The sequence below is a fragment of the Dermochelys coriacea genome, chromosome 12 (assembly GCF_009764565.3).
Source record: "Dermochelys coriacea isolate rDerCor1 chromosome 12, rDerCor1.pri.v4, whole genome shotgun sequence".
NCBI lineage: Eukaryota > Metazoa > Chordata > Testudines > Dermochelyidae > Dermochelys > Dermochelys coriacea.
In genome coordinates, this window is record NC_050079.1 from 30903767 (window position 1) to 30920348 (window position 16582).

The 16582-nt window shown below is 40.7% G+C and overlaps 1 protein-coding gene across 2 annotated transcripts in view; it reads left to right on the forward strand.

Annotated features, from left to right (window-relative positions):
- The window catches only part of VAT1L (vesicle amine transport 1 like), a 96128-nt gene that overhangs the window by 11738 nt on the left and 67808 nt on the right, over positions 1-16582 (forward strand). For both annotated transcript variants that reach the window (XM_038368913.2, XM_038368914.2), the window contains exon 3: positions 4019-4234. In XM_038368913.2, the coding sequence (XP_038224841.1) occupies positions 4019-4234 (216 nt within the window). The remainder of the gene's footprint in view (positions 1-4018; positions 4235-16582) is intronic.

The following is a 16582-nucleotide window of genomic DNA, read 5'->3' on the forward strand; positions in this document are numbered from 1 at the left end:
CCTTCATTACCCACATGTCTGTTCCTCCTACAGGTAAGTTTGTAGGAGGAAACTTCCTTCCTTACTGCCCCTTATGCATGAAAATGCCCCGCCGGAACTAATCCATAAAGCTACTACTACCACCTCCTCCAAATTCCTCTTAAAGACTCACTTCTGCCATGATGCTTATGATACGCTGCCAACTGGTAATGACTAGGCAGGAAGCCAGCAGACATGGCTGAGATAATTTATATTCCCTTTTTATTTATACGTTAAAAGAGTCAAAATAATTGGACTAGAAATCTGCTAATTTTACGCATAGTCCATCTGCGTAACCATATTTCCTATCACTGTTACCCTCCCCTGTACATTCCTACTGTTGCTTAGTCCCAGTTGCTGGGTCTTGACTTAAATTAGATTGTAAATTCAGGGACTGTCTCTCTTATGCTGTGTTTTGTACAATGACTAAAATAACGGAGCCTTCATTCTGCTTTGAGCCTCTAAGCACTGCAGTAAGACTAATAATAATTTACTCACCCTTCATGCAGGGAAGGGTGAATTTCACCCTAGTTGTACAGTGTTAAATGACAAATAATAGGGATCTCATCCCATAGCTGGCACCAGGTATTTTAAAGCACCTGAATTATGTGTACAATGTACGGCATCCCACTCTGTTTTCCATCATTTTTGTTAAACACCTCTCTTAGCTGAAACCTTCTGTTTTAACTTCCCACAGTATTTTCTTGATTTACGTGCAAATCCTGCTGAATTAATGCAACATGGAGGGTGTGAATCTCCTGAAGGAGGACTGCTGGGCATTTGTCAATTAATTTAACGTTCTTATCTCAGCGTCAATGTAATGAAATAGTCCCGCCCCCTTTTTTGATCCTGGTATTTTTTTTTTCTCTTTTAGGTAGATATTGCGTAAAGAGAGCTGTGTTAGGCAGCATTATTGTTCTTCCATGACAGCTTTGTGAACAGTGCTTGGTTACATGACAGACCATGGTCCATTTGGTTTCTAATAGGGCCTCATTAGGAATGAGGCTAGTATTGCTTAGAACTATTTTTTTCCTTCCAGGAATCACAGCTTTTCAACTACCTTTTTCCTATAAACACGGATTTCATCTTCTGAAACATGTGCTTTCAGATGTGCAGATCTAGCTTTCTTAAAAAAAAAAAAAAGTTAGACTCTGTATAAAGCTGAGGAGAAATAATCCAGTGTATAGAACTAGTATAATGAGATTCTGCTTTGGATTAGATTTTTGTCTGCATTTTTTGGTCTAAACTTCTCTAATCCTTTTGAAATGGAAATCAGACAGCTATAGGATATGAATGTTTGCTTGAATACCATCATGCCTGACTGATTATACTGGGTCTCCTTTAAAAGTCATGATCAAGGGCATGATATGAACAGGGTAAATCATGCTCACTCTGGTAAAACCATCCTCTAATTAAAACAAGCCTTTGTAATTTTTAGACATATTTTACAACCTGACATCCCTGTGTGCAGGGTCAAAAAGGCCAAAGGTTAAAGCCCAAATCTTGTACACCACTCCCCATAAGTGGACTCCATTTCCATATAACGCCAGTGAAGTCATTGGGACTCCATGCTGTGCAGGATTAATGTGTCCAGGATTCTGCCCATGATCATTAGTCTGCAACTGAACTCAGCCTTTCATCTCTGGCATAGCCAAACTGGAATTTAATGGGTCTCTTCATTGCCTGAGGTTATGACAAATCCAGGCTTCTAATGGCAACCCTCATTGATAAAGGTTTCTAACAATGTTCTCTGCATTGAATAAAAACCGTCATTTAGCACAGCAGTTGAAGGGCCTGTTCCTACTTCCCACTGAAATCAATAGCTAAATTCCTATTGACTTCACAGGAAACAGGATCGGGCCCTTACCATTTAAGAAGCTCTTAATTCCAGTGGTGGTGCTCAGTTGCAAAGATCTGAAGTGACGTGCTGGTTAAATGTTATAAAATACAGTAAAAGCATCCTCAGTAACTGGCAGGAGGAACATCGGTGCTCTACCCCTTCAGTTCTCTATTTTTTTTTTTTTTGTAATCAAGTGTATGCTGTAAAGTGCTAAAATCTTGTGCCAACTAATCTTATGCAGAAATTGTATCTTTAAAAGTAGGCACCTTTATAACAGTGGAAGAGAAACAGCAGAACTGTTGCTGATGATACATTGTTAATATGAAGGACCATTTCAAAAGGAGGAGGAATTTCAGTGAAATTGGAATGACAGTTGTGTTCACCGACTTCATCCAACAAGATATAAACCTTTCAGAACTGTCACCAGCACTTTAAATTTTAACTAACCTATAGTATCCCAAGGCCAAAGAGATGAAAACTTCTTGAGAGGCCAAAATGCTTTTGTACTGTAAAAAGGTTTTCTCAGGCAGCTGTCTCAGCACACCAGCTGCCTAATCATTGTCAAGTTTTCTTTTGTAAGCATGACAGCAAATGAGAACTAAATACATAGGGGCAAAACATTCCTCACCTTAGTCACATGAGTTGTCCTATTAGACTAATTTTTGTTCTCACTTACCCCGGTGTAGTCTTCTTGAAGTTTTCCTACACCCATGCAAGTGAGGAGAATTTGCCTTGCATTTTCAGATATTCATATTAATTATTATTATTATTATTATTGGCTATCTATGGGGAATTGCTGTCTGAATTCTCAGAATCTGAAACTGCAATGAAAACTGCTAGATAAATGTATGAAACTGATGTGCCTGCACTTCAGCCCAATGCCCAAGAAGCACTTAATGTGGCTAATATAATCTCACTCCATCTTCAGATTTATCTTATCTCCATTTTGTATTTGATAGAAGGCATTTTTCACTAGTCCGTATGTGTGTGTGTGTGTGTATACACACACACACACACATACATATAAATTACACACACACTAGTGAAAAACACCTTATATATATTTTTTTTTCTATCATAATTGGGTCTTCAGTTGCAGGAAAAAATAAGATTGCATTGCTCCTCTAATTCCGTGGACAGGAGCTGATTTGATTTAGAAGCTGGCATAAGAACCGAAGGACACAAGGTTGATGTCTGAAGTCCAATTTTAAAGTTATAGGATCAAATTTTGTTCTGTCACACAGGTCTAAACCCATGGTAGCTATACTGACTTCAGGGGAGTCACTCTGGAAATACATTGATGTAGTTCAGAGCAGAATGTAGCCTCAGTAGTTAAGATCCTTGTCACATATTGATTATCTCCAGCAGGCAAAGGCAGTTTAAATATCTACTTAGAATAACATAACTACAAAGTAAACAGGTAATTCTAGCATTAAAGTAAAAAGCTAAATCACTGGTACTCACGCTTTCATATTGTAGTTTATTTCTTAAAATAGAAGGCCTCCCATTCCTATGTCCGCACCTCTCCATGCAGCAAATGTATTGCCTGGAAAAACAGCTTGTGAAAAATTCTTACAATTAGGAAGGCCAGGTGAAAATAAACTCCCTTTTAGATGCAGTTGCTTAGTCATGTCCTTTCACTTTGTGTTGGTGCTCTCCTAGCCCTGCTCCCACATGCGGGACTTGCTTTCATTAATAGCAAAGCTCCCCTCGCAGCTTGGACACTCCACTGCTCAAATCTTTTGATGTCACTTTGTAGTTTGGTCCTCCTATGTTAGCCACATTTCCAGTTTTAGTATTGCCTGCAAATTTAATTCTGATTTAAATTTTTACCAAAGAAACAAACCAGCAAAGAAAGACCTGAAGCAGAGTTGTCTTTTTGTTTTTAAATAAAAGTTTAATTGATCCAAAAAGGCTCTGGAAATCCTAAAGAGCCAAAGGCTGGGCTGCAACAATAATTGCTTTTTCATAATCAGTGTGGCAGAAGCAGTTCTGTGGACAACCCATCATCCATAAAGGTTGGTGGGAGAACTTCTGGTCATGTCACTTATATTCTAATACAGTTATTCATGGATTCAACATTTATAGCATTTTGTAACCATTCTGATGTGCATGCTTACTATCCTAATAATCCCAATGTCATTCTTTCTATTACTGCAGATTGGAGACAGAGTAATGGCTTTCGTAAACTACAACGCATGGGCTGAAGTAGTATGTACCCCAGTAGAATTTGTCTACAAGATTCCTGATGACATGAGTTTTTCTGAAGCTGCTGCTTTTCCTATGAACTTTGTAACTGCCTACATGATGCTCTTTGAAGTGGCCAACCTAAGAGAAGGCATGTCTGTGCTGGTTCACTCTGCAGGAGGTGGGGTGGTAAGTTGGTGCATTTAACTCTTCTTGTCATATGAATAACTGAAATGGTCTGATGTATGTTAATACTCAAAAGGGGTCTGAGTCTCGAAGTTTGGATTCAGATCTAAACTTCTCCATGTGTTGTGAGGGTTTTTATGTTTCCCATCTCTATCTAATATTAAACGTATTCAAGGATTGCTTAGAAAGGAGCTCTAAGCCAAATAAGAGGCTATCCCAATAAACAAACACAAAAAATGAAGTGGGAAGGCAGAGTTAAAAGAGCAGATATTGATTAAGGGATAGAAATTTTGCCTGTAAATCTGTGTTTAGGGAGTAGGTGATATGCACAGAATGTTCTCTCTGCTTCTGCGCACAACCTGGAAAGGGGGTGCTACATCTTCCACAGCAAAGAAAAACATTGCAGGACTTTCTGAGGCCAGGCCTGAAGTCAATAATTACAAAAGAGAAGCGGAGTTGGAGTGAGCAATGGCTACTGAGTGTTAGTCTAACACCTGCAGCAAAGTACACATTGCCTGAGCAAAGCACCAGCTGGATGGATTCAGGGGAACACGACACTAGCCAACCAGCAAACAAGGAGTCAGCAGGTCTGTATTACAAATCATGTAGGCTCTGATTCAGGAAAGCACCTAAGTATGTGCTTAAAATTAAGACAGACAGTAGAATTTTTACTTTAAACTAAGGGGGCTTTCACTATATATTTTATCCACTCAGGAACTGCAGTAGATCTCTGCCTTCTCAACTGGAGTTCTCTCCTTTATCCTTCAAAAATTGTCTTTATTTATTAATATTCCATAGTCTTCTACCATCTGGCAGCCCTCAAACACCTTATCCTTGATTTTATGTCCTTAGCTCTTCTTCCAGAGCCTTCTAAAAGATAGGCTGTAATTAAAGGAATAAATTCATCGGCTCTTTACACAAAATATTTGTAGCCAAAGATAATCCTGCTTGCAATGAACTCGGAATACTCCAGTAAATGTCTGGAATTTATAATCTTATTACAGTTCAGTGCAGTATGGACTAGGGAATTATGGTCTACTTTGTTTAATATTAATCTTTAGTGTGGAATTTGGAACTGTTAAAATAACATGGGGCTGCATATTAAGGGAAACTGTGCACTTTGCTGTCACTGTAATAACTTATGACTGAGGCTTTCATTTAAGGCACTAGATTGTACAGGGGGGCACAGAACCAGAGCTGCCTGAAAGAAATTTCCATGTAGACATTTCTGTATAAATTAATATGCAAATTTGCATAGAATCCCAAAGTGTGGTCCCTCTGAAACAACAAATCCATTATCTCCTCCTACACCCATCAGTTACCCCAATGCAGATGTATAAATCCTTCCTGCTACATTCTATCAATTCTCCATTTCCTCCTTGCCTTCTCCATCCTCCCCATCAGTTTGTGTTCTCTCTCCCTCCTTTTCTCCATTAACTCTCCCTTGTTCCTCACACAGAGGCATCTTCTCCTATATATATGGTCTGCGTGCTGGGTTCATCCTGTGAGTATCTGCTGCTGTTAGGCAGGTGGCCGTTTCCCTGACAGTTGTTCAGTGCTCTCTGGGCCTATCACTAGAGGAGCTAAGGGCAGGGGAGATGCTAACTCGCTGTTATGAGGGGAGGAAAGGAGTCTATCACCAGCTCTACCCACTGTGGTTAAATTACCCAAATACACAGGCAAGGAGGCCAGAGGTTAAGCAGGACTTTGCAGATCTGCACTGAGCCAGTGGGAGCTCCAGGAGATACTGCACCCCCACCCCCAAGGCACACAGTGATTTCCACAGCTAGCTGGCCTGCAGGGACGGGCTTTGGTTATTATATCTCCACAGGTGTTGTGTTGTGCATTCCCCCCTGTAGTCAGCCAGCTCTGTTTGTGGCAGCGCATGGAGGATTACAGCCGGAAAATAATCGACTTGCCTGACTCCCAGTCCCATATCCAGACCATGTTGTCTCTCTAGACCTTACAGGGAAAACTTCACTGTGGAGGTTAGCGGGGGGGAGGGGTGTTTCCTACCTCACTAACTGATGCTGAGTCTTACAGTGAATGTGCTGACAGAGCCCGATTCTAGTGAGCCCAATACTAATACTCCATGTATTTAAAACACTGAAAATTTAACAGTATCCATTGAGCAAATGATTCCCAGGAAGTTCCTCATTTAATAATACAGGAAAACCAGCATTCAAATCACTTTGAGAAAAGATATTTTCTGTGCTCTTGTATTAACAGATGCAAAGCCCATTAACGTTGACAGCAAGTGAAAAGATTGGCCAGTTGATTTCTAAATGTCATAGAAATTCCTGAATAATTTAATGAGACAATAGACCTCTGTGGTACAAGAACTTTGCAATTGTCCTCTCTCAGCAATGCTAGTTCATTATTCTAGTTACTTCAGGCATTTTATAGAAGAAAACTTGTTGATTGTTAAGTTCTTGCCTGTTCATTTTTGGATTTCCCTCTGGGACAAATCCTGCAGCCCTTTCATAGACAGGAGGCAGAGAAAACTCCCACAGACCTCTGTGTATATATTGCCTGTTTGGTTTTGTTGTTGTTGTTTTTAAAGAAATCCTTATGATATTTAGTATAGCAGCTGCCCTTCTGTTAATATCTGTTCGGGGATATGCTCACTGTAATTGGGTATACTGTCTCTTTAAAGTCAGAGGGGGGCCAGGTAACCCCCATTCCAGGAGTTTATAGATTCATAGATACTAAGGTCAGAAGGGACCACTCTGATCATCTAGTCCGACCTCCTGCACAGCGCAGGCCACAGAATGTCACCCACCCACTCCTATGAAAAACCTCACCCATGTCTGAGCTATTGAAGTCCTCAAATCATGGTTCAAAACTTCGAGGGAGCAGAGAAGCCTCCCTCCAGTCAACCATGCCCCATGCTACAAAGGAAGGCAAAAAAACCTCCAGGGCCTCTCCAATCTGCCCTGGAGGAAAACTCCCTCCCGACCCCAAACATGGCAATCAGCCAAACCCTGAGCACATGGGCAAGATTCACCAACCAGATACCCAGGAAAGAGTTTTCTATAGTAACTCAGATCCCATCCATCTAATATCCCATCTCAGGGGATTTGGCCTATTTACCCTGAATATTTAAAGATCAATTACTTACCAAAATCACATTATCCCATCATACCATCTCCTCCATAAACTTATCGAGTAGAATCTTAAAACCAGATAGATCTTTTGCCCCCACTGCTTCCTTTGGAAGGTTATTCCAAAACTTCACTCCTCTGATGGTTAAAAACCTTCGTCTGATTTCAAGTCTAAACTTCCTGGTGGCCAGTTTATACCCATTTGTTCTTGTGTCCACATTGGTGCTGAGCTTAAATAATTCCTCTCCCTCTCCTATATTTATCCCTGATATATTTATAGAGAGCAATCATATCTCCCCTCAACCTTCTTTTAGTTAGGCTAAACAAGCCAAGCTCCTGAAGTCTCCTTTCATAAGACAAGTTTTCCATTCCTCGGATCATCCTAGTAGCCCTTCTCTGTACCTGCTCCAGTTTGAATTCATCCTTTTTAAACATGGGAGACCAGAACTGCACACAGTATTCTAGGTGAGGTCTCACCAGTGCCTTGTATAACGGTACTAAAACCTCCTTATTCTCCTTATTCTTGTTCTCGGGCAGACAGGCAGATACTGGGAGACAGCAAGTGATCAGAGGGTAAAAACTGGTTTACTGGAAAATCTAGGGTTACTAATATTTCTAGGTCCTGGAACCAGGAGCTTTGTAGCATAGAACAGGGCAGCACTGTCTCCTCTCTCAGCCAATCAGGACACAATCTGGGAAGGAGGCCAGTATATAATCTACCTATTTATTCATCATGGGAAGGACCCTGGTTGGAAGAGTTACTTGCCTTCTAGCTTCGCCAAGGCTTGGAAGAAGATGGAGCTTGTTTGATTATGCTTCTAAAATTTAGGGGACCATAGAAAACCCCACCCAAGTAGGAACCCTTGAGGGGGAGAGACGGACAAATGCTGTAGGGAATCTTCTGCGGAAAAGGACCTAGGGGTGACAGTGGACGAGAAGCTGGATATGAGTCAGCAGTGTGCCCTTGTTGCCAAGAAGGCCAATGGCATTTTGGGTTGTATAAGTAGGGGCATAGCGAGCAGATCGAGGGACGTGATCGTTCCCCTCTATTCGACACTGGTGAGGCCTCATCTGGAGTACTGTGTCCAGTTTTGGGCCCCACACTACAGGAAGGATGTGGATAAATTGGAAAGAGTACAACGAAGGGCAACGAAAATGATTAGGGGTCTAGAGCACATGACTTATGAGGAGAGGCTGAGGGAGCTGGGATTGTTTAGTCTGCAGAAGAGAAGAATGAGGGGGGATTTGATAGCTGCTTTCAACTACCTGAAAGGGGGTTTCAAAGAGGATGGCTCTAGACTGTTCTCAATGGTAGCAGATGACAGAACGAGGAGTAATGGTCTCAAGTTGCAATGGGGGAGGTTTAGATTGGATATTAGGAAAAACTTTTTCACTAAGAGGGTGGTGAAACACTGGAATGCGTTACCTAGGGAGGTGGTAGAATCTCCTTCCTTAGAGGTTTTTAAGGTCAGGCTTGACAAAGCCCTAGCTGGGATGATTTAACTGGGACTTGGTCCTGCTTTGAGCAGGGGGTTGGACTAGATGACCTTCTGGGGTCCCTTCCAACCCTGATATTCTATGATTCTATGATTCTATGATTCTATGTAGGGCTTTTGTTCCAGGTTTTTGTTTGTTGGGAGAATTCAGTTTGCTGCTAGTCTGGGCAGAGTTGGGTGTGAGGAATGTAATCATAGAAGATTAGGGTTGGAAGAGACCTCAGGAGGTCATTTAGTCCAGTTCCCCGCTCAAAGCAGGACCAACTGTAATGGGCCACCTGGAAGAAGCTGGCTCAGGGTTGTTGCCTAAATGAGGAGTGAAAACTTCCTTGGAAAAATACTGTGTGTGTATGGCATGTTGCAGGATGCCCAGTCAGTCATGATCAATAACTTTCAAAGCAATGAAGAGACTCTAAGGAGAAGGCTTGCCATACTCTCTGTTTTAGGCCCCCATTCACCAAGGTACTTAGGTATGTGCCTAGCTTTTAGCACATAAAAAATCCTATTGAATTCAATTGGACTATTCATGAGTTTTAAGGTGGGTAAATACTTAAAAGCCTTGCTGAATTAGACATTACACATCTTCTTAATGCCCCAAAAATGCAACTTAAAAATTCACCATCTTTTTATTGATCCATGCATGAATCTCCATTCTGGGGGTAAAAAAGGGAGAGTTCTCTGGAGGTAAAAAAAACAGTGGCAGGATGTAATCACAATATGCAGGTCCAATTATACCACGTGGACCCTAGAAGGGTAAGTCTTCTATTTCTGGTGGTCTTTGAATGAGAAGTCTCATGGTGGGGCTTCTATCAGCCCTAGGAATGGCTATGAGTGTTTGATTCATCACAGAGTTGACCCCCTCTACTCGCTTCCCAGGATAGCATTGCCATATCTCTACAAAAGATACTAATCTGGCAAACAAATGGAATAGTAACATGAACCCCAGTGGGACTTTTTGCCTCAATATAAAGCAATTAGCTAGTTACTTGAGATGAAGGTTCATTAGTGTTCAGGTGCAGCGTGAGTGAGTTCTCTTGCTCTTGGGTCACACAAGAAATGAACATTTGAAAACAATTTAATATGGTTAAATGTTTAATTCTGGATTATGGGAGATTCAGCGTTGATTTTAAAAAAACTTGTTTTCCCCACTTTCAGCACCAAAGGGACCAGCCCTTGCCATGTAGAGCTTGTCAAAATGGAGACATCTAGGAAAGTTAATTCAATTGGACCAAAGTGGATTCATTAAATTCCTGTGTGGTCACTGTCCTTCAAAATTAAATGAGGGCGTTCACGCAAAGGTTTTATGTAATTTAACTAATCCACTTCAAATTCATACCTTTAGTAATTTGAATTAACTTTGTCTCCATGTGGACAAACCCTTAGATATCTAATTGTTTGAAACGGGCTCTTGTGGGTATTTCGACATCAGAGTAACAGCAATTATGCCTCTGCATTACTGAGTGCAGAGTTGCACCTTTAAAATGGTGGACTTCAAAGTGAAGTGGGCTGAAAATGAAGTGCTATGAGAATAGTGCCGTAAGGGATACATTAAGAAAAAAGATTTTTTTAAAAAATCAATCTAGCTATGGTTTGTTTATCTTTATTTTATTAAGGGTAGTATTTTTCAAAAGCACTCAGCATTAGCCTAGCTTTGCTTATTGGTCATAATTTAAATGAGAGTGGAACTATGTCAACTTTGAGCTCTTTCGAAAAATCCCACATTAAATTCATTTCTGCATTTAATGCAGAAATGAATTTAATGTTCAGACACAAAAAACAGTGTTGATCTATTTGTCCATCTTGGAAGAAACCATGCCCCTATTTTCTAAACTTTAATTTCATCTGTGTGATGAATTTATTACCTTCAGATACTTGTTGACATAATAGGTACTTGCATTCTGCTGTGATAAGTATGCTATAAGTACGTAGAAACTCAATTTGTCCAGATAAATATAAAAATGCTTCCATGTTAACAAATCTTAGTTGACTCGGTTATAGACAGTTGGGAAATCCTTTTAAATTGATACATTATGGTCTCACCGGGCATTTCAGAACGTTTGGCCTTTTTCAGGGTAAACTCATCCTATAACTGTTTGTTAAATCATTTCCTTGATGTAATACATAGATTAGTATGGTTAGATCTCAAAGTACAGCATTTCATCCTCTACATCCATACAAAGAGCTGCACAATGTGACCTTGGTGAGCTCTTGGGTATTACCGTAGGAAGTGCTTTCAGTAAGGCCGAGGATTGTTCCTGCAGACTTGGTTAAAGCAAGAGCTACTCCCATGAAAATCTCTCTGAGTTACTTACGAATGCTGGTGTAATTCATGCATTCCTCTGGTGGAGGTGACTGGGCTTCAAGCCAAGAGTTATAGAGCCTGAGACAAAATGTAAGAGAGTCCCACCTGTTCCAGGTTACAGCCCATTCTCTCTCCTAGCTGTTGTTTCCCCCTGCTCTTCACACTCTGTGTTGATTCTGTTCTCTAGGGAGACTAAGGGATCTTCTCTGCCCTTCCTCAGAGGTCAGGGAAGAGGGAGCAGCAGGCATCTTCTGCTTTGGATGCCAACAGGTGGATGGGAATCCTCCTCCTATTGGACTTGATCCTGCTCCCACTGAAGTCAATAACAAAACTTTCGTTGACTACAAAGGAGTAGGGTCAAGCCTATTGGCAGGAGGGTTCTCCTCTCCTGGCCTATTGAGAAAATAGACCTGACACAGCTGCTGGGCATTCATGCCTTGGTCCCAGCTCTTCTCTTTGCTTTTCCCTGGGCACAGGACCCTCCCCTGCCACCCTGAAACTTACTTGAAGAGGATCCAGGGGGAAGAGACTCATGGAATAGAGCGAGCTGGAAGAGGAGTCTGGTAGCGACCTGCATGACACTACAAGACAGCATTAAAAAAACACATATATTTCATCAGGGCCCCCTTCTAAACCCAGGGACTAGGACAGTGTTAGTGGTGAAAGAGTCTAGTTGGCCATAATCTGGCATTCAGTAAACATACAAAACTAGTGTAACTGGCTCACAAAGAGGCTATGGTGGGCAATGAGAAGGAAGTGGAAGGGCAGGGCCCTGCTTTACCCTATAGTCTTATTTTTCTGAGGGTTTATCCTCCCCTTCCATCTTCTATATGTGCGTTGCCCATGTTTTGCACACCTGCTGAACGCCATAAGGGTGTAAATTGCACCACTTCATCACTTAACCTCCAGATACTGTTAGTAGTTAATATTTAGTGACTCTCTTGCACTAGTATTTCAGTTTCAGATGAGCTAAAATTAAACTTGCGCTCATGCAGAGACATTGATTGCAACCCTCTAGCTGTGATGTGAACCTTTCAGGTTCAACATCAGAGGAAGTGCAAGCAGCATGAGTAGGTTCCGGACCATGATCTCATATGTTTGAACTTGAAGGATAAAACTGGTCGGACAGCGCTTTTAGGTCATAATGACAGCACTGTTTACTGTTTGTCAGGTATTCTTCATTTTAATTGGCAGACATGGCAGCACACATTTTCCCAGCGAACCAATCTACGTGAGCAATGATGGCATTTTTTCGTTTAGCTATTAATAACTGAGCCTCTGTAACCTTAGTACAAATCTACAAGGTTTTATTGGGTGGGGGAGGGGATCTTTTATTTTTAAGTAAGCGAGAAGCAGAATGAGGAGTGTATGGCAAACATAAGCAGTGGCACATTGTTAGCAACAGAAATAGTGCAAAATATTCATGAAGAAATGGCAAGACTCAGTTATAGTGTGGGAAAACGTGTCATCAGCCCACGAAAGAATCAGTCCCATGCAAAAATCTATCTGAGCTCTTTGCCTCAGTGCACAGTTTATTCAAACATACAAACTCAAGAAGTAACACAAAACAAAGCAGTTCCCCTAACCATAGCAAGCTGTAGTCCACAGAGGCCACAGAAAAAGCCTTTTCAGCCATCCTTCCCCAGAAAACAAGTCCCTTCTTTAAATCCCCCGCTGAGTCATGTGAAAGGCAGGCGGCCCTTATTATTATTTATTTGTATCCTGTCACATAGGGACTTGCATTTTTGTTCTGGAGTAAAATGATATAGTTCCCTTGATGTTAATAGAGTAGTGCTGATTTACAGGCTTTGTTTTAAATTGAACACAACTGTCCAATTTTGCAGGCGGTGGGAGGGAAACATTTTGCAAATTTCTGCTAAAAATAGGCCTGCTTTTGAGTAAAAAGAGGCCATTATCATTCAATGATCCCTGTTTGGATCAAAAAACTTTCTTCTGGTGTAACTAAAATCAGACTTATCCCAAATCTGTTCATGAGTTTGAACTTCTCATATTCCATTTCACTACTCAGCAATGTTTGCCTTTTCTACTGGCTTCCAATTTCCCTGTTTTAATTGGAAAATGACACCTTCAGGAAGTACATTATTGTGTAGGCTGATGTCTCCTTGCACCTCAGATATCTCATTCTAGATGCTGAGAGGCTATTTTACAATCCTCGCCCACAGTCGTCCTATTCAGAATGCTTTAACACATGTATCCCATAACATATCCTGAATATAGGCATTGCTTCATGTCCACCTTTAAATATGAATATACCAGGGGAAAAAATCTGATAATGAATAGTAGGTTCTATCCACATTCAGTCCCAAACAGGAATCTAATACAAGGTTGAATCTGAATGATTTAAAAGAATTGAGCAGTGTCTCTAGACTTGACAAAAATGAGATTAATGGAAGGATATTTTGTCGGGGTTTTTTATGCTGCTCATTCTGAGATATTAGATGTACTGTGCATTACCTTTTTTAGATGGTTTATTGACTCAGGTTTTAAAGCTGGACTCAATTTATATCTTATCAAATAAACAAATTTCATACACAGAAACCTTGCTAAAGGTATTTTGGGTCAGAGTCACAGCTAGGACAAGTTAGCAAGTCAATGTAGCTATGCCAGTTTATACAAGCTACAGATCTGGCCCATTTTGATCAAAAGGGAATTTGTCAAGATCAAAATCCTATTGTTTTTTGTTTTTGTTTTTTTTAAAACCCAACTTTCCTGTGGTCCCAGTAAAACCTTAAGATTGTTAAAATAAACTTACTTAAAAATATAATTTACTTTTCATCATCTATGCTTTTTCTCTAAATTGAGTGAAATTCATAAACAATGGAACTAGACTGTCAATTTCAATTTTATGTTTCTTAAATTTCACTGTTTTGGTTTTCCTGTATGACTAGCAAAACACTACAGGTTTCCCACTCTGCAGGTGAGTAGCTGAACTTTTTTAAAAAAAAAACAGGCCTTTTAACTAGACCTTAAAACATTCACACACAATATATCCATTTCTATTGGATTTTGTAGTGACCCAACATATTGGTTCTATAAATTGACGTTCATGAAAATAAAATCCATCAAACAGTCTTTGAAACTTGCCTGTATGCCAAGTACAATATTATGAGAGATTCCTTATATTTCCATTGAAGCACTTTAATCTGAGTCATTTTATTTCTCTGAAGACTCTAACTGTGATGTTCTGCATGATAAGCAGTGTAAAAATTACAGGTTTTGGAAATAAGATTAATTCTGTTTCAAGAAAATGCTTCATCATAACATTGATTGTTTCAATGAAACAGCTGATCACTTTATCCAAAAGCTGCTAAGTCCTATTGAAGGTAAAATTAGTTGTCAAATGAGATTTGGATTTCCATGTTTTATTTTCTCAGTTTCAGAAAACAAGAACCTGTTGTGTGCTATGCATCGGGATTTATTTCCAAATATTAACAATTCTGGGGGGAAGAGTAGTTGGTGGGTTTGGTCTTTGTTGCTGGGTTGTTGTTTTTTTTGTGGGGGGGGGGTATTGTAGCCGTGCATGTTTAATCACATAAGTGCTAGGCTGGTTTAGCAGTGCATAAGTGATTACTTCTTGTGAAATCCTGCCTGCTTCCCCAGCCCCACAACATCCAGGATGCAGGCAGAAGGCTAACTAGCAGTGAAGCTGCTGATATGGTTCTGCTGTGCAAGGAGCAGGTGGGACTGGAAACCCTTTCAGGTCTGCATCCATTACAAAGATGTTCTCTTGAGTGGAACTATCCTAGCAATCAGGAGATATGGGCTGTGGTTGGCATATCCTCAACTGGGTGACTCCTCTGGCCAAATTGTGCTCCTTGTAGAGAATGTGAAGCAGTTAGTCACCAGGGTTAGTTGCCACGTAGCTTCACTGCTGCTTCAGTGCAGGAGAGGGGAAAACTCTGTTCTCTCCAGTTTCTGCAGAAGTCCTCCATGCACAATCCCATTGCTGCAAGGGGCCTGGGACTGGACCCTCAGGTATTTGTAATTAAAATGTGTAACCTCATAAACATGAACTTTTAATCTGAACTATACTGGAAGGAAACTAAATGAGTTAAAGGATTAGAAAGGAGATTTGAGAGATTTGCATAGCCACAGCACTGTTTTGGCATGCAACCAAATTCTACCTGTCTTTACTTAAGATTTGAGTCTACAGGTACTTGACTTAATTGGGAAAAGCATGTAGGGTCTCATATCAGGATCTGGCCCTATATCTTGGTATATGAGGGTCGCAGATGTATGTGTGAACTACATCTCCAAAAGAAGAGAGAGGATATTAAATTAAGGTCATTTGTCCTGAGGAGGAGGAGTAGGGGGATAAGAGAAACTTACACAAGAATCCTTCTTAGAATTGGCTCCAGACTCTTCAGCATTCTTGTTTCAGCCCACTATAAAGATATCTTTATCTATTTTGGACTTGGAACACCCACAAATGTCAGAGGGATGTTGTAGTCTGGGGTTTTGGTCAGGCTTGTTTCTACAATGGGTGCATCACCCAATCTGCAGCAGGTTTGGCACACATCATTTCTTCTTGTGCATTTTCCTGATGGCCTGGCACTCTTGGAAATGTGAAACTCTGGGGATTTTTACATCATGTATATAATGACTTTCTACTATAATAGTTTGACCTTTTCAGTATTCAGTGTTTTTGATTCAGGGAACATTTATTCTCCCCTTTCCTCCCAAGTTAGAGGGACTATACCCAGAAAACTAAGTATATTCTAGAACAATGAGAAGGTCAGAGTTTGATTTCATTAGCATCCTTCACAAAATATCCATTTATCATCATGGTTCATACTGGCCCAGTCTGGTTAGGAGGCATCAAAATGGAAAATGGCACCAAATTAAACCAGTCCCATCACAGAAGTGTGGCTACAAAGAGAAAGGTACAAAAGCCAGATCTTGTTTCCATTCTAAGCTCATGGTGTAATTTTCTGGTATGGGGGCAGGAGGGTTAAAATTGGATTCAAATCAATATAGTCAGTTGAAGGCGGAAGTGAGTGGGAGACTAGTAAAAGAACTGGGTTCCCTATGTTTCTGAGGGATGAGGAATTCCCTCTCAAGCAAAAATGGCCAATGGCGGCAAAAAAAGATGGCCTGTGCTTTGAAACACTAGATTGGGATTCAGCAGGCTTGGGTTCAGTTCCTGGCTGTGCCCCAACTTCCCTGGGTTACGTCCAAGCATGTCATTTAACCACTTTGTGTTTCGGCATCCTCTTCCATTTCCCCTCCCCCCCCACACCTTTGCTTCGCTGTCTGCTTAGTTTATAAGGTCTCTGGGACCAGTGCTATCTCTTGTTGTATATTTATACAACACCTCACACAACAGGGTCCCCGTCTTGAAGCTTCTAGGAGTTACCATAGTATAAGTAGTAGTAACGTCCTTTCCTGAAAAACACCACTGAATGGACTTCCAGTGAAAATTATATTC